Source organism: Aethalodelphis obliquidens, unplaced genomic scaffold (assembly GCF_003676395.1).
Source record: "Aethalodelphis obliquidens isolate GAN/ISIS:26980383/991018 unplaced genomic scaffold, ASM367639v1 scaffold3, whole genome shotgun sequence".
NCBI lineage: Eukaryota > Metazoa > Chordata > Mammalia > Artiodactyla > Delphinidae > Aethalodelphis > Aethalodelphis obliquidens.
The window spans coordinates 69,128,802-69,148,159 of record NW_020837947.1 but is presented as its reverse complement, the minus strand read 5'-3'; the positions used below and the strand labels follow the sequence as shown (position 1 = coordinate 69,148,159).

Sequence of the window (19,358 nt, the reverse complement as noted above, 5' to 3'; positions counted from 1 at the left end):
AGTAACATGTCATTTGATTTTACAGATGTGAATCAAAACTCAATGCAATCTGAAGTACTTTCTAACACGTTCAATACTCACTGGACTGTCATCTATGAAGATGATAAGCAAATGATTCACAGTATCCTAATGGAAAATAATAAACAAGGATCAAAATAAATCCATTACCGCGTTCTGCCCAGAATTCTCAAAGCTTTTATCATATTATGAAAGTTTCTGGAAAAATGAAGAAACAAATGGAGCAGTGGCAAAGCATCTGCACTTATGTAATACAGAGGGGCTTTTTAAAAATCTACAATACAGGGTTCTTCGGACTTCCCTGGTGGTCCAGTGGTAAAGAATCCACCTTCCAATGCAGGGGACACGGGTTCAATCCCTGGTCCGGGAAGATCCCACATGCCACAGGGCAACTAAGCCCATGCACCACAACTACTGAGCTCAACCACCTCAACTAGAGAGCCTGCATACCACAAACTACAGAGACCACACGCCCTGGAGCCTGCGCGCCACCACTAAAGAGAGAAAACCCACATGCCACAACCAGAGAGAAGCCCACGCACCGCAATGAAGAGCCCATGCAGCACAACGAAAGATCCCACATGCCTCAACAAAGATCCCGCGTGCTGCAACTAAGACCCAATGCAGCCAAAAATAAATAAAATAAATAAATAATAAATAAATCTTAAAAACAAAATCTACGATACAGGGTTCTCAACTTTTGTGAAAATGGGAAAAGAAAAGTTATTCTGACTTTGGCATTCAAAACATTTATCAATTATCCCTATTTCTTCAAAATCTTACTGGATCAAAAGTAAAAGCAGCCCAAGTATCCATCAATAGATGAATGTATAAGCAAAATGTAACATATACCTAAAATGAAATATTACTCAGCCTTGAAAAGGAAGGGAATTCTGATATATGCTACAATGCAGATGAACACTGAGGATATTATGCTAAGTAAAATAAGCCAAATACTGCAAATACTGCATCATTCTACTAATATGTGGTAACTAGAGTAGTCAAATTCATAGAGACAGAAAGTACAATCAGGAAGTAGAGTTGCCAGGGGCCAGGAGGAATAGAGAATTACTGTTTACATGGGTACAGAGTTTCAGTTTTACAAGATAAAAAGAGTTCTGGAGATAAGTAATGGTGGTGGTTGCTCAACAATATAAATGTATTTAATACCACTGAACTGTACATAGAAAAACATTTAAGATGGTAAATTTTATATTTTATGTATCTTATCACAATTAAAGAAAAAAATGTTTTTTACGTCTTACTGGATCAGCTAGGAAATCCAAAGAAGGGAGGAACACTGAACCAGAGAGAATCTCTCTTAAAAGTAAGGTCAGGGATCTGGAAAAAGGAACAATATTGTACATATTTAGTGATTTACATCAGTTCTTACCTGGGAACCTTGTTATTATGCAGACTATGATCAGTAGGTCTGGGGATGCCCTGAGATTCCGCCACCTCTAACAAGCCCCCAAGTAACGCTCATGCTACTGGTTCACAGACCGCACCCAGAGCCCTTAACTGGCTAAAAGAGAATACTACTGAAGAGGAAGAAAGCATTTCCTCAGCAGGAGGAACCTGAGTGAGCATTAGAAAAACACCACCTCAAATATGAAAATTTTACATATAATAAATTAATATGTAAAACCTAATACCTGTAACAGTATAATTTTTATAATTAATTTAAATTATTATAAAACAATTTGTTTAAAGTAAAAACATTTTAATTAAAATATTTTTTAAATTTAATTAAAAATTTTAAAGACAATAAAGTAATATTTAAAGTACATCACTAAAAATAAGCCATGGTTGTATGTATTGTACAGCACAGGGAAATATAGCCATTATTTTGTAATAACTCTAAATGGAGTATAATCTATAAAAATATTGAATTACTAAGTTGTACACCTGAAACTAATTTAACGTTATAAATTATACTTCAATTTAAATAAATAAAAATAAGCCATGGTCTTTTTCTCTAAGGATTATTAGGATAAGAGTAAAGAGGTAACTTTATGGAATAATCTAAACATGCTCTTTCGGAAATAAGGGAGGCTGGACTAAACGACCTCTAACTATACTTCCCAGGTGAATACCTTAAAACCCAAACTTGTCTGTATAATTTGTTCAAAGTGTCTCTGCCAGTGAATCATAATATGCATGTCTTTTAAAAGGAACACCAAGGAAGTAATAAAGTATAATGATCTCAAGTAAGACAATTAATTTTTTACATTTGTCTTTGATTTCCTACGATCAATTTCCAAGAAAAAATTCTTAGCAACACAATACATCATGAATGCTTAGTACCTAAAATGGCATTTTAAGACCTGATAAATTATATTTCTTAAATGAAAAATTATATCATAGCCTAATCTCAAGTTTTAGTGTATTCCTATTATGATCAAGAATAGCAATATACATACGGTATGGTATGCTATGACATTTTCTAGTCTATTTATACCTGCAGTCTGTTGCTTTCGGAGGCAAAATATAAGGAAAAAGTAGTTCAGTAAGTTTCCTTAAATAATGTAATTCATCTCTTCGACTCCTCAAAGCCACATGAAGCTCCGGACCATATTCTTCTAAAGCAGCTTGCTGTAAAAACTCTGTATTTTCTACTATAAATAGAGATAAAAAATAAATATTGGAAGAAGTTAACAATGTTAAATAACTTCAGCCATTTCCACTAACAAATACAAATTAATTTAACATAGCCATTCCTTTCTTAGCCTTCCTTTCTTTCCAATATGTATTCTACTGGGAAATTTTTCACAAAAAGGATATAAAGAAAATAAGTTTCCTCTTTGCTGGAAGTTTTTTAATTATTCAAAATTAATTGATAAAAAAGCCTTTCACCCTTGGTAAACAAAACTTTAAACTCAGGTCATTACAAAGTATATTAAAGAAAAGCAAATTGCTTAAAGTGGAAAAAACTAAAGAAAACATCTTCTAGCACACACAAAGCTTTTGTTATCAAACGTTACATTCTGTTCATCCCCTGCAAATATTTTAAAAATCCCTCTTAGGGCTTCCCTGGTAGCACAGTGGTTGGGAGTCCGCCTGCCGATGCAGGGGACATGGGTTCGTGCCCCGGTCCAGGAAGATCCCACATGCCACGGAGCGGCTGGGCCCGTGAGCCATGGCCACTGAGCCTGCGTGTCCGGAGCCTGTGCTCCGCAGTGGGAGAGGCCACAACAGTGAGAGGCCCGCGTACGGCAAAAAACAAAACAAAACAAAACAAAACAAAAAACAAACAAACAAAAATCCCTCTTAAAGTTCTAGTCAAAATCATTCAGGTAACCCTTTGAAGAAATTAGAGTATAGAAACTGGCTTCCTTGGTTCAGTTCTGCATCTTCTGCCCACAGTACAGGACACAAAAGGTACAGAACTGTATATGGTGGAAGTCCATGAAGTTAGATTACTTAATAAACATTAACTGATGATAAAAGTTACACTAACAAAAAGTTTTCTTAAAAGGCCAAACACTAAACTAATACTTTAAAAAGGAGCAGGAGAAAAACAAGTCATGCTTTCTCCCCTATTTGCATTCTGAGCCAAGTTTTAAAATCATGGAGTCTGTGAAGGGAATCTTAACCCTAATTCAAATGGCATTTATTTTTTACAATTTATTTCTATTTTCATTGACAGAATGCAAGCATATTTACCAAAGAAAAGCCAAAACATACATTCTAATGGTATAAGAACTAAGAAAGTAAATAAAGGCTACCTGTGCCAGAGGTATAAAAGAAGGACTGGCAAACAAGGACATAGTTTTTATAAGAATGTACTTTATTTTATCATTATACAATTGTTTACCATGCATTTTGCCCCAAGAATTTGGGGTACAGGTCTTTTAAAAATTTATATCATGAGCAGGGATTTAAAATAAGAAGACTAAGCTATGCTAAATCCCAATTCTACTTCTTTATTAACTGATGATGTTAAATGATATAATCCCTTTGAGTCTCAGTTTCCACCTCAGTAAACAGTCATTAAATAGTTAACACTGAAAAAGCTGCCATGCAAAATGCACAAGTAATTATAATATCTGGTGCAATTAAGCATTCACACATAATATATAGATGCTGAAAAACGGGGCATGGATTAATCCCCACTAATCACCAGTATATCTCCTGTCTAATTAGTGGGCAGTTTTCAGACCACAAAAGGAAAAGTCCCCAGAATCCACAACAAAGAGATAACTTCAGGGTGAAAGACTGATATAAGATCCTTCAATTACTACTGAATTTAAATTAAACCAATGCTTCTAATGTATATATTTTCAACATTTCTAAGGGTGATAGAAGGACTTACATAGAAAACTTCTTTGTAATTCCTACTCTCAAGAGGCAGGTTAAGGAGAGAACACCAAGAAAGTAAAAATGAATATGTATAAAGAGCTGAACCTTTAATTTCCTGAATATACACAATTGTGGAGCCAAAGAATTTAGAAAACAAATTCATGCATGAAAGAGAAGAAAAATCAAAAACCTGAAAACCTTTTTTACAAGTCTAATTCACTGTTATAATATTTAGAACACCAGGACCTTTGGATAAAATGCAGTCCTTCTAATCCTCTGGCCTTTTAATTCTATGGAATTCATTAATTACAATGTCATTAATGAATCCAATCTAGCATTTTATGCTGATTTTGTAATTGAGGACCATTTTTTGCATGAATAGTAGCAATTTAGCAACCCCTCTCTTGCAAAGACTCAAGGATAAATTTCAGTCAAAGTGGTCTATATATATGACAGCACTTTCACAGAAACAAAATAACTTGGATATTTTATTAAACTGATCAATTGAAAAATAAAAATAGGGCTTCCCTGGTGGCGCAGTGGTTGAGAGTCCGCCTGCCGATGCAGGGGACACGGGTTCGTGCCCTGGTCCGGGAAGATCCCACATGCCGCGGAGCGGCTGGGCCCGTGAGCCATGGCCGCTGAGCCTGCGCATCCAGAGCCTGTGCTCCGCAACGGGAGAGGCCGCAACAGTGAGAGGCCCGTGTACCACAAAAATAAAAATAAAAGACTCAATTTACTCATATCCTGAGTTCAAAGTGTTTGTCTTTACAACAAAACTAAGACCATATTAAAAATAATTTTCCCACACAAAAACCTGCACATAAATATTTATAGCAGCTTTATTCATAATTGCCAAAATTTAGAAGCAACCAAGATATCCTTCAAAAGATGAATGGATAAACAAACTGTGGTACATCTGTACAATGGAATATAATTGAGCAATAAAAAGAAATGAGCTATCAACTCCACAAAAAGACATGGAGGAGCCTTAAATGATAGTTCTAAATGAAAGAAAAGGCTACAGTCTGAAAAGGCTACAGTATGATTCCAACTATATGACATCTGGAAAAGGCAAAGCTGTAGAAAGAGTAAAAAGATCAGTGGTTGCTAGGGGTTCATGAAGGAAGGAGGGAGGGATAAATAGGTGAAACACAGGGGGCGGGGGGGGCAGTGAAACTATTCAGTATGATGTTGTGTTGATGGATACATGGCATTAAGCATTTGTCAGAATCCACAGAATGTACAATATGAAGAGTAAAACCCTAATAAAAACTATGGGGCTTCCCTGGTGGCACAGTGGTTGAGAGTCCGCCTGCCAATGCAGAGGACACGGGTTCGTGCCCCAGTCTGGGAGGATCCCACATGCCGTGGAGAGGCTGGGCCCATGAGCCATGGCCACTGAGCCTGCGCGTCCGGAGCCTGTGCTCCGCAACGGGAGAGGCCACAACAGTGAGAGGCCCGCGTACCACAAAAAAAAACAAAAAAAAACTATGGACTTTAGTTAATAATAATGTCTCAGTACTGGCATATCAATTGTAACAAATGTACCAACCAATGCAAGGTGTTAATAATAGGGAAGGGGGGAAATATATGGGAACTCTCTATAATTTCTGCTCAGTTTTTCTGTAAACTTAAAACTGCTCTAAAAAGTAAAGTTTACTAATAAAAAAAAAAACACTTTTCTATATTTTTTTCTGACAGTACAGTAGCCTTAACAAAATGGCTACAACAAAGTTACTATCTTCTGGTGTGTTTTTGCCAGTGACAGGACAATTATTTTAAAAGTTAATTTTTTTAATTTAACAATTAAATTATACATATTTAAACTCTTCCACTTTTTAACTATGTTGAAGGTAAAACTTGAATTGTTATAATATTATAAGATGAACACAGAAAAATTTTTAAATGTAATTTGAAATGCTTCTCATACCTGAGGAATTATTCATACCAAAGGACAAATAAACTAATAATTTAACTACCACTCTACAAGTTCCCCAAATATACTGTGATTATACAAACTGATATTATGAGGGAGGGAAAATTGGTTCCATGCTCAAATGAGTTTGGGATGTGCTGGGTTAAAAAAAGTTAAAGTTATTTCTTTGCTGCAGGAATACTGAGATATTTTGGAATGCTAGTACTTACTGGGTATTTCCAGAAGAGGAATACAATACATAGTAATTACCAGAAAATATAACCATGATACTTCTTCTACATAGTCATCTACATAGAGTAGTATTCTGCAGAACATACTTGGGGAAGCACTGACAAAGAAGAATACCAAATGCAGATACAAGGAAAATCTCAGTTTCACAAAGAACTAAGTACAGAGCATATAAGTAATTTTGTTTAAAAGGTATATTTCAGCTTGATCTAAGAGCAAGAAAAGCCCCCAAATGAAGGTTTCATCCAATCAGCAAACGTTTGGTGAATGTATGCTATGTGTACATCATGACAGTATAAAGGCCAGGATACACATAAGAAACTGCAAACAGGTCATCCTGGCTAAAGTATCATACATAGTGAAGGACAAGAGTAGATCAAAATACTTGACTAAATAGGAAAGGGTTTAAAATATAGGACAGTTTTGACTCTGTAGCACTCGCTATTTTTTTTTTTTTTTTAAGTAGGCAGGTAACAGAATTGTGGCATTGTGAAATTAACATAGTAGCAATAAATAGGATAGGCTTCATCAAAACTGTTGAAATCATTAAGAAAAAAGGAGGGAAGAGATGTGAAAGACACCTCAGAGGAGGTAATGAAGTCAACAGACTACCATGCAAAAAAAGACAAGATTCATCAATAATATAACTAAAGATTATCCGAGTGTACCTTAATTTTCATAGATTCTTGAGTTCTCAAAATCACTTATATGTTAACAAATTACTGAAAGAGATTTCAGTTTAAACTAATACTTTCACAGCATCTGTGAATATATCACTTAATTTATCAGTACTCAGACTTAGATATTTAAAGTGAAAGCTGGTATATAAAAACAAACTCAAACTTTGTAGCAGTGTAAGAAACATAAAACTTTGTATTACCTTTCTGACTGGCTTTAACGATCACTTCTATATGCTTCATTGCTGCTTTTAATAGTTTCTTGGTGATAATAGATGGAATATCCACCTAGAAAAATTCAACATTAAAATAAAACTTTTAAAATAATTATCACTAAGTTACAATGGCAGCAACAATGTATTTAAGGTATTGGAACATATGATCTTAAAAATCAGTGGTATTATTGGGAATCTTTCAAAAATATAATTTAAAAGCACTTTACATTCTTGGATCATACTAACTGTAAATTTAGACCGTTTTACTACAACAGTAATGAAAATACACCTTCATATGCATACCCTATACACTAAATTTTTCTCACAAAATAGCATCTTTATTCTTGACTTATTTCTTTAATGTGTTCATTCTAAATGCATTCAAGAAAAAAATCTCAAGTAACTTTATCATCCCTTTGAGGTTATAAACTTGTGTTTACTAAGGTCACTTGAAAATAAACTTTTCATTCAGCTTACAAGGTAAATCCTGGTTTCAAGATATATGGAAGCATTCTATTTTGGAATAAAATTAAGTTTCATCATTCCCCACAGGTATTGTTCAACTTAAAGGCTGGAAACTGTAATGACTATGGTAGGTTAGTAAGAGAGGACTGGAGGCTTACAAGTACACACATAAAAGAGACATAAAATAAAATAACTAAAAAAAAAAAAAAAAAACCCTACAAATTAAGTAAATCACCACCAAAAAGCATGTTTATTGGAGTTCAACAGCCTTAGCTTCCATCACAAAGCTCAACACATCATATTCTCCCTTTATCAAAGGCATGAGAAAACTGCATCACAATAGTGTTGTTTTGTGTTAACTTTTCAGTTCTTTTTAAATTCCTCATTAAGAAAGAGGAAAAACATCACAAGCTGATAAATCTAGTAAGTGTAATGGATCATAATCCCCCAAATTTTAGTGATTTACTAGTAAAACCCAGAGCAGATTACAGATATCTTTTGGCTGTATAAGATCAAACATGTTCAATAAGAGGGGATGTTTTTGCTAGTAGCACACCTTTTTGCAAAATAACATTACTCTTCATTTATCCCTGCTCTCTTGGTACTCAGTGATTATAAATTAGTCTCATATATATATTTATCAAATAAACAAGATGTTTTCATTTTTAAATATTTTATGGAATCTTGTCTTCTGAGAATACGCACGAAAATTTTCCCTTGTAAGTTCCATTTTAGAGACTTCAGATCAAAATCAAAATGATAAAATAGTGAGTTTGTCACTAAACTTTGATTAAAAAAAGAAAAAAACAAAAAACCACTGTGGACCTTAAATGATTGTTTTCATTATCCCCAAACTCCCAATTTACATTAGTCAGGCCATGTTATCAAGGATATAACATTGTACTAGGAATGACATGACCCAGGCCTAATCTTTTGCCCATCAACTACCTCTGACACTTTGACAAAGAATATTACTAACTTTCTATAAAATGGGTATGATAATGACCCACTTATCTCCCAGGACAGTATACAGATAAAATGAAATGTACCATAACAATCCAGAAAGTGGAAAAAAATATTTGAAAATCATATATCTGATGAAGGAAGTATACCCAGAATAGATAATGAACTCTTACATCTCAACAATTAAAAGACAAATAACTCAGTTTAAAAAAATGGGCAAAGAATTTGAATACACATTTCTCCCCAAAAAAGATACACAAATGGCCAATAAGCATCTGAAAGGACGCTCGACATCATTGGTCATAGGGAAAGGCAAATCAAAGCCACAATGAGATACCACTTCACACCCACTAGCATGGTTAGAATCAAAAAGTGAGATAATAACTAGTTCTGGCAAGGATGTGGAGAAATCAGAACCCTCATACACTGCTGGTGGGAATGCAAAGTGGTACAGCCACTTAGGAAAACAATCTGACAGTTCCTCAAAAGTTAAACACAGAGTTACCACTTGACCCAGCAATTACACTCCTAGGTAAACCCAAAAGAAATGAAAACAAATATTCCACCCCCTCCCTCCCGAGAAAACCTATACACAAACACTATGGCAGCATTATTCATAATAGCCAACTGATGGATGGATGGATGCATGAACAAAATGTGGCATATCCATACAACAGAATATTACTCAGACATAAAAAAGAATAAGTACTGATATAGCTACAAAATGACAACATGAATAAACCTTGAAAATATTATGCTACGTGAAAACAACCAATCACAAACATTATGCTAAATGAAAGCAAGCAATCACAAAAACTACAGAAAGGATTTTATAGTTAGCATGTATTATATTCAATCAACCAAAAATCCTACCACTGGACATGTTTTCCTTTTCAGACTTCCTTATTATAAACTATACTGCAATGAATCTTTGAACATACATTTTTACAAACTACTGTGATTATTTCTTTAAAATATACTAAGAAAAACAATGGAATTAAATTTGGGAGCACAGACATTTTTAAGTCTTTTAATAAAGATTACCAAACTGCCTTCCAGGGTAAGAGTTACATCAATCTGAATTTGTACTTGCTTTGCCTGTTTCCCCACAATCACCACTACTAGATATTATCATGTTTTTTACCTTTCCCAACCTGATAGGCAAAAGAACAGTATCTCATCAAAAGACTATATTTCATGTGAGACAACATATTTTCAAATATTCACTGGCCATTTTATATGTTTCTTTTGTGAACTACTTATTCATAATTTTTGCATATCTTTGCCACAGTACTTGACTGTATTGTTCACTTCTCAAATAGGTATAGAAACATTTAACAAGATTTATCTTTATTTACTAATGGCAGATACGATATGCCAATTTATTGTCAATATGTTCAATTCTATCAAACTGACAAGGCAGTAGACAAGTATTTATGTCTACAGCCAACACACTGTTAAGTATATACAGACAGAAACTCAAACATAAACAAACTATGGCTTGAAATTTTTTAAAAAGTAGATCATAATCATTACCCTGTATTCAGTAAATTCATCTAACTGGAACATGAATTTTTTTTTCTCTAATTGTCTTTTTATTTCTACTTGCCACAAACCAAGATATCCAAACATTAAAATAAAGAAAGCAAAATTGATCAATTAATCAAAAGTAATCCATTTATCTTTTAATCTAAAAAATTAGAAGTGAGGAACAAATACATACAGTATAGAAATTCCCAAATTTCTCATTATAAATATATACCTTGTGAATCCTTCGAATTAAGACAGATGCAAAAAACCGTAATATAATTCTCAGTTCATCAACAAAGGACTCATCATCTGTTACATCCCTTCAATTGAGGAGAAAAGCAAGCATTTAGAAGTTCAAAGAAATACACAGCTTCCTCTTCTAGAAAACAAGAAAAGTCTAGAACTGACTTTCTTCCATTTACTTACGCTACTTTTTTTTAACAAATAATGCATTACAGTAGAGAAAAAAAGAAATGTACAAAGAATAGAAATCTCCCATAATTCTAGTGACAAGACACAATTACTGTTAACTAAATTATAGTACATATTTCCCTGCAGACATTCACATGTACGTGGTCATATTTTTAAGATTTTTAAGATCATTTTCTAAACATCATCAAAGAAATATCTAAGAAATAAAACAAAGAATAATTTTGAGAAGCAACAGAATTACATACTAAATTTTAAATTAGTTTAAATATTTCTAGATTAATAATATAAACTAATTCTAAAAGTAAGGGAAAAAAGTGTGTGTTCTATTTGAAAAAGAAAATAAACTGAAACTCAACTGTTTTTAAACAGAAATTTTGACAACCTTCTCCTGAGTTTTCCTGTAGTCCTGAGGTCCCTAGAAGAATAAGGATACTTCCCTAACCAAAGGCAAGAAAGAAAGGTACGTATAATGGTGATATTCTGAACTTGAAGATGATGCTACCTGTTAAGTCCCTTGGTAAAATAAGGAAGATAATTGTATCAACCATGCTTTCCACTATTAACTCCAAGGAAGGGGATATCACAGCATCAAAGGAGAAAATACAGACTTTAACATTTACAAATACAGCCATATTTTATACCTGAAGAGTCATAATGTGGGCGTAGGGGTGGGGCGGGGTCGCAGTGGGGAAGTTTTACAACAGGATTCATTTTACAAAAGGCCTCACCATCAACTTTACTTAAATGGCAAATGCCCCATATTTAAGACAGACTCAAATGTAAAAAATTAATTTATATAAGCTTTTCAGGAAAATATGCCATATAAACTGAATATTAAATTTGTTTTAATACACTATAGATCAACTCAACTACTAGCATTTTTTTTTTTTCTGGCCATGCCACGTGACTTGTGGGATCTTAGTTCCCTGATCAGGGATCGAACCTAGCCCCACAGCAGTGAAAGCGCTGAGTCCTAACCACTGGACCACCAGGGAAGTCCCCTACTAGCATTGTTAAATTAGGAAATTCAAAATATACTGAATCTATATAAAATTTGGGTAGTTATCATTAAATATTACATCTGTAAGTCATACGGGTTTAAGTGTTCAAATACATAACTAAATACATGATGCTTATGTAAGGGAACATCTGTTTTATAATATAACTTGGGATTTCTGATTGTCAAACTATATATTTTTTTCAGATCCATATCCTGCTAAGCATAGGGCACTTGTACATCCACCTCAGACACCAAAAACAAAGTTGCTTTGGAAAAAACATATTAATTTTCCAGGAAAAGTCTATTGAAATTAACTTTCAATTTAATGAAATATCTGAATATAAATTTTTCCTGTAAATGTACAACTATTTCAAATGTAAAAAGTGCATACAAAATAGTAAATCACTCCTACAATTAGGAGTCATGAGAAATTCTACAAGTTACTTGAGGACACAGGGAGGGGGAAGGGTAAGCTGGGACGAAGTGAGAGAGTGGCATGGACATATATACACTACCAAACATAAAACAGATAGCTAGTGGGAAGCAGCTGCATAGCACAGGGAGATCAGCTCAGTGCTTTGTGACCACCTAGAGGGGTGGGATAGGGAGGGTGGGAGGGAGACGCAAGAGGGAGAGGATTTGGGGATATATGTATACATATAGCTGATTCAGTTTGTTATACAGCAGAAACTAACACAACACTGTAAAGCAATTATACTCCAATAAAGATGATTTAAAAAAAAAAAAGAAATTCTACAAGTTACTTCTCTTTCAAAAAGTAGCCTAAGTTCCTCTTTGCTATCACTAAACTGTTAATTGATGACCTAATCAATGGTTCTTAACTGGGACCACTGTGCCTCCCAGGTAAATGTGGCAATCTCTGAAGACATTTTTGGTGGTCACAACTAGGGGAAGAAGGGATACCACCAGCATTCGCTAGGAAAAAGCCAGGGGTGCGGCTAAATACCCTATAAGGCACAGTACAGGTCCCTACAGTAAAGAATTACGTGGTCTAAAATGTCAATAGTGCCAAAATTGATAAATCCTGGCCTATACTGAAAACATATCATTAGCACTTAACTTAATGGTATTCACTATACTATAGAAAAAAGGTCTTATAGAAAGAGCTTACCTGTACCAGGGGTAAATGAAGTTTTCCAACACTAATTCAAGAACCTGCATAAAAATTATTTTTCAAAGAAAAATCAAGTTAGTTAACTCATTCTGGGAAAATAAACTCTACTACTAAGAAATATATAATAAAAACTAAGTTTAGTATCCCATATATTGACATCTAATATCACACTTTCACATGACAAAATGTATATGTCAACTTTACATGTTGTGATGATGAAAGAAAACATGAAAAAATACTTTGAAAACCATAAAAAAGAAAAATTACTATTAGAATGACACACATTTTTAAATATTCCTATAATTTAAAAAAAATTTTAAAAACCTAAATTGTTCTGACTCTGAAGCTTCACTGAACCAAAAAATTTCTATGGAAATAAGGAAAATAATAGGCTAGTCTTTTGCATTCCTAACCCTCTCTGTAAGTCAGTATTCCCAGAATAAAATGAAGAAACAAATATATAAGACTTACATAAAGGGTTAAAGTTAGGTTTCAGTGATCATCTTTGAAGCGAGGATAGTGACCAGAAGGGAGCATGAGGGGTACTTCTGGGTGCTAATAATGTTTTTGTTTCTTGATCTGGGGGCCGGCTACATGAATATGCTCACTTCGTGAAAATTTTAGCTGTACACTGAAAATCAAGTTATATGTGAAAGAGTAACAAAACAAAACAAAAGAAATCTTGGGTGTTAAACCTTCCATTCCTTGAGCCTGGGTGCAGCAGTATAGTTTAATTTTTAAAAGGACTTGTAGCAGTGGGCATTAACTTTAAAAAACACTAGGGAGGGAATGAAACAATATATCTAATCTGACTATATACCTTCTCTGCAGTAGTAATCAAGACTGTGGACTCTCTAAATACTAAGGCAACAAGATTTGGACTTTTTACTAAAAAAGTAAGCATTAGTGATATCACCTGGAAAAATAAGATACATATAGACAGTGTTAGGACACAGAGAGGAGACTAGAAAATTTACCATTAAACATTTCATCTTATTATTATATTATTCCCTCAAATTCAATCAGAAGCCCTACTAAGTTTACATCCTAAGTAGCTCTTTTCTACAGCTCCACTATTCAGGTCCTCATCTTCTCATCCCTATACATAGAAATAGCCTCTAAACTAGTCTCCCTCCTTCCAAGCTAGCTCCCCTCCAACCTCCATAAACCTGCCGAAGTGATCTAAAACATGTATTTGACCACATCACTCCGCTGCATGAAACCTTCAATATATCAAACCACAACATATCAAAGTTAAGACAAGTGGAGCTGCACTGATTGTGAAGGGGTGAGAGAAAGCTGCTTGCCAGCCCCTGTGACCATCCACTTCCTTTTCACCTCCCACTGCATCCTGTGAATCACATCTGAAAACTCTAGTTACACAATTTGAAAATCACTGACTCCCGATCAATTAAACTCCTTCAGCGTGGCCTTTTAAGTCTTCTGATGATCTGATTTCTAAAGGGCCATATAAAAATCAGTTAAGAACTACGGCAGTCCTGGGTTTTAGACTGAGTTCTGCTACCAACCAAGTATGATACCTGAGAAAATTATTAAAACTCTCTAAACCCTTCCTTTGGTAAAACCATCAAATCAATAATAGCACCTACTTCATAGGCTGTATGATTACATGAATAATGCAAGTACAGTGATTAGTACAATATCTACTATACAGTAAGTGATTGATAAATACTAGCTAATAGAGTCTGGTCTCTTCGTTGCCCACACCCTCCTTCGCATTTCACCCTCCAGTCTGCTGAACACTCCACCTTGTTTCAAAGCCTCTTTCTTTCCAAAAGCTCTTCCCACACCCTGAAATACCTTTTCCCACACTATCAGGCTGATAAACTTCTAGTTATATTTCCTGACTGCTCCTCTCAACAGTTATGCACTTCGTCCTCTGTGCTAATGATACACCTTGTACATTTCTTCCATCATAGCCTGCATTACATTATATTGTATATGTCTGTTTAAATGGCTATCTCCCCTCCTAGACTGAAGTTCCCAGAAGAAAGGAACCATACCTGATTTCTCTTTTTATTCCTAGGGCCTAATCCAGTTCCTGCCTACAGCAAGATCTCAGAAAATATTTTTAAATATTGGAGCTAGTATTTATTGAACACCAATATGTGCCAGGCACTAGGCTAAGAGCTTTACATCAGTTTTTTCAATTTTTAAAAAGAAACGAAGTGTCAAACTACAAATAATACTCTTCCTATATGTCTTGTCTTCAACAGACCTCAAATCAGCACTCTCCCCAACAGAAATATAATGTGAGCCACAAATATAATTTCAAATTTTCTAGTAGCTATGTTTTTTAAAAAGTAAAAAGAAACAGGTGAAGTTAATTTTATGATATATCTTATTTAACCCAATATACCCAAAATATTATCATATATGTAATCAACATAAAGTATATAATAGGATATTTTACATTTCTTTTTCCTTACTAAGTCCTCAAAATCCAGTACATATTTTACTGTATTTTACATATACAGCACATCTCAATCTGGACTAACACATTTCAAGTGTTTATCAATAGTTGCATGTGGCTAGTGGCTACTATACTGGACAGCACAGTCTTAAATCAGGGAATCTGAAGGATGAAAAAGAGCTTACAGAAGAAATGAAAAAGAAAACTTCCAACAGTTTAGCATTTATGCAGCATACTTTTCGCCAAACAAAGATACAAACTGGGAAAAAGGACAATTAAGGCAGGATTCAGATGCCTAATGTTATTCTTCAACTAATTAGCACTCAGTTTAGTTCAATAGATATCTATCAGGTACCAACAATATATCTGGCACCTGCACTTGGTGCTGGGAACAAATGAGACCCATTCCTTGCCTTCAAGGACTTGACTGCTTTCTTGGATGGAGAGACCAAGTCTCTCAAAGAAATAACTAAAACATGATATGTTACCAAAAAGGTACATATAAAATGTGACTGGAACAAAGATAAGAGAACATGCTTTCTATTCCTATACTATGGACAAACACTGAAATGTATCTGACTCTCTGCTCAAGTTAGTGTCAAAAATGGGGTCACAATTCAGTAAGATACACATTGGCTCCTTGTAGCTCAGGTCTCCTCTGGAATTACAAAATGGTTATTTCTACTGTCTTATAATAAAAATGACTATTTTTATAAGAGGTAAACAATAACTAGGTAAACAGTACTTTTTTTGACTAAAATGTCCATTTCAATTAGACATGGGATCCAAAAACATTTCTAGTTTACCATTCAAGTTGTATAACAATCAACTACCAGCCAAGAATTGATTAGGCAGCATATATTAAAATACTCCATGATTAAATTTTCCATAGGTATTTAATACTTTCTGCTTCGGTATACATAGCAATTTTATTTAAATCAGTTACCTCTGAAAGAGATGCATCAACCTTGGAAGAAATTTTCAGGTCTAGCCATGGCTGGTAGTTCTCAAGCAGCAAGGCAGGTCTAAAGAAAATCATACAGTTAAACTGCTTGAAATCCAAAATGTAACTGGAAGGATCAACAAATTAAAAGTGTTTAACGTACCTATGTCGTTTACATTTCACTTTACCACAAACAGCACAGCTACGACCTTGAGGAAATAATTCCTGAAGTCCTAACTGCTAAAAAAGGGAAATGGGGAGATTCGTCTTTACTTTACGTATCATATTTACTGAAGAGAATCAACTTTCCAAAAGTTTGTTAATCAATGTATGAATTCAAAGGACATGATTTTTTTTAACTAATATCTGCTTTAACACTGAAACCATTCTTTATAATAAATAATACTTGCTATACCAAACTGCCAATAGGAAAAAAATACCTAATGAAATGCTTTACAATAACTAAGCCAAATTTTCAAGCTTAAAATTAAAGTCAATTGTTACGCTCACTTACTAAAAATAAATAAATAAATATATAAATCTATATTTGAAAATGATACTGTACTGCAAAGGTATAAGAAAAAACTATTTTCTATTTCTCCAAAACCTTGAATTCAATGAGGGAGAAGACGCGTGATAACTTGTAAGGTTCCTGACCAAATACGGGGTATCACCTTCAGCTGTGTTTCCTCTGAGTAGAAATATCAACCAACCTGAGATGAGGGACTACATCAACTTGGAGAATTTTCAAGGAAGAGTTCAAAGTTCAGAAAAACTAATTATTTTCGTTAAAGAAATATTACTGGTTTGTTTCTATGGAGCAAATAAACATTTAGGGAACAATTAGTTCCCTGTTTGTGTCTGTGCCTCAGAATCACCTGGAAGGCTTTGAACAGGTCCTAATTACAAGGCCCTAACCCAGAACTATTCAATCAAAATCTAGTGGTAGGGCCCAGGAGTCTGTACTTTTTAAAAGATTCCTCAGGTGATTCTACTGTACAACCAATTTTGGAAACCTCTGTTTTAATTCACTGTCATCATAGTTAATATGCAGTCAAAGGACACTCTAAAATCGTGGAGCCCAATTTTCTGAGAATTTTCTGTTTTCTTTCTTTAGCTCCTCCTGGGAGACCTATATACTTTAAAAATAAACATATATGCAAATTTCACTTTAAAAATGTTCTGATGTCTTCCATTATTAAATAATAGCAGAGGTATTTTTTAAAAATCACTGCTTTAACATGCTTTCATGAACAATATCGAATAGCACAGGGTCATACCTACTAATTCTTTTAAAAGTAAGAACACATATATTTTACCTTGGGTTTGTATTTTATCGTGAAGAATATATTTGGTAAGAGAGAATCAGGTCCCAATGAGCAGTAGAATGTGACAACTCCAGCAACAAATGACCAGAAGATCATTAAAACATGAAGATACCTTAGAAATAAAGGAAGGTAATTATTAGAACCAAAAAACAGCATATAACACTAATTTGTCCCTTCATTGATTTCACAAGTTTTTAATTAAGCACCTACCATACTAGGCTGAAGCAACTTCTCCAGTCATGATTTTCTGTAATGTATCTACTAACTATAAGAATCATAGAATGTATGCTATCAAATGTATATTTCATTAAATGTATAAAGAAGTATAACTTCTCAATATTTCATAATTTGGTACCTAGGTTGTCATATTTAGCCAATACCACATTTTTCCAGAATACCTTCTAATGACAGGGTAGTATTCAAACCCCACCAAAATTCTGATTATTTGTCATTAAATCAATTTTACTGAGTGCCCGTTTTGTGCTACATAGTACTAGGCTCTAGGGATACAATAAGGAACAGCACTGCCATGGTCTCTATTTGCATGGAAAACACTATCTGGTAGGTATAACAGATAAGTAAGTAAATACAATACAGTGTGATGATGTGTTCTATATTATGACAGAGAAAGTATGCATGATATGAGAACTCCTCGGGCAAAATACACAACCCAAACTTGAAAAGACAGAAAAACTCTTTTCAGAGAAAGTTGTGTCTGTGGAAAACCTTAAAGAGTGAGTAGGAGAAAACCAACAGAAGAGGACAGGGTAGAGGAAGGAGGGACTGGGGAAGAGGCAGGGGAATTCAAACTGGAGAGAACTACGTGGGCTAAGATCTGAGCACAGTTCCAAGGAAGAAGTGGTCTTGAGATGAATCTAGAAAAGCCAAGCCAAAGCCACATGACACAGTGTCATACAGTAAGCCATGTTAAGGTGTCTCGATACGGCCAGTCCTCACAGCGCACAGCTCTGACGTGCATACATTTCAGTTGCCAAAACTTTGTGAGACACCAGCCCCCCAAACATCACAGTTCAAATTCTAATTACCGCGTCACGGTTGTTAGCTGTGCAAACCATACAGTACAAACTTTGGTGCCAGCTCTTCAGGCCACAAATCACTATGTAGTGAGAAGAGAATGAAGCCAATCCAGAGAGAAGCAGAAAAATCCAGGAGGGGAAGAAACTATTGGCAGTATTCCAAACCCTGGTTCTATGTGTCTCTGAGGCCTAGCTACACTCCAGTTCTTTCTGCACTTACATAATCTTCCCATGATTCCCCTCTTTGCCAAACCTAGTGTGAGCTGAGTTTCTTTCATCTACCATCAAGAGTCCTAAGTAATGCCCAGGAGACAATGAAGATTTTAAGAATTTTTAAGAGTTTTAAGAAAAAGAGTAGTATCACCAGATGATCAGTAGACACTCAGGCAGCAATATGGAGAATGGCCTAAACTGGAAACATGCAGGCTAATTAGAAAGCTGCTGAAGTAATTAATCTAGGAGAGTCTACAGATGGCCTGTACTAGGGAAGAGACTTAGAAATAAAAAGAAGCTGACTGTTTTGAGACATCTAGGAGGAAGAATTAAGGGGACTAAGTAGTTGATTAGATGCAAGGAGAAGGGAGAGATTAAAAATCAGTTCCCTTTGGACATGTTGAATTTCAGATATCTCAAGACGTGTCAAGCAGAAATGTTCCATAACCAGCCAAATACTGGGTAGTTTAGATCTCTGCAGAGAATATGCGCCAAGGAT

At 34.7% G+C, this 19,358-nt stretch overlaps 1 protein-coding gene across 8 annotated transcripts in view; it reads right to left on the bottom strand.

Annotated features, from left to right (window-relative positions):
• The window catches only part of SNX14 (sorting nexin 14), a 69,086-nt gene that overhangs the window by 36,792 nt on the left and 12,936 nt on the right, over window positions 1-19,358 (bottom strand). For 5 of the 8 annotated variants that reach the window (XM_027091198.1, XM_027091228.1, XM_027091233.1 and 2 more), the window contains exons 2-10: window positions 17,601-17,721; window positions 16,445-16,521; window positions 16,285-16,363; window positions 12,902-12,945; window positions 10,570-10,657; window positions 7,368-7,452; window positions 2,480-2,636; window positions 1,284-1,359; window positions 82-126 (exon numbers count right to left, since the gene is read on the bottom strand). In XM_027091198.1, coding sequence (XP_026946999.1) covers window positions 82-126; window positions 1,284-1,359; window positions 2,480-2,636; window positions 7,368-7,452; window positions 10,570-10,657; window positions 12,902-12,945; window positions 16,285-16,363; window positions 16,445-16,521; window positions 17,601-17,721 — 772 coding nt within the window. The remainder of the gene's footprint in view (window positions 1-81; window positions 127-1,283; window positions 1,360-2,479; window positions 2,637-7,367; window positions 7,453-10,569; window positions 10,658-12,901; window positions 12,946-16,284; window positions 16,364-16,444; window positions 16,522-17,600; window positions 17,722-19,358) is intronic. The other 3 variants (XM_027091201.1, XM_027091212.1, XM_027091206.1) reach the window with 2 other exon arrangements.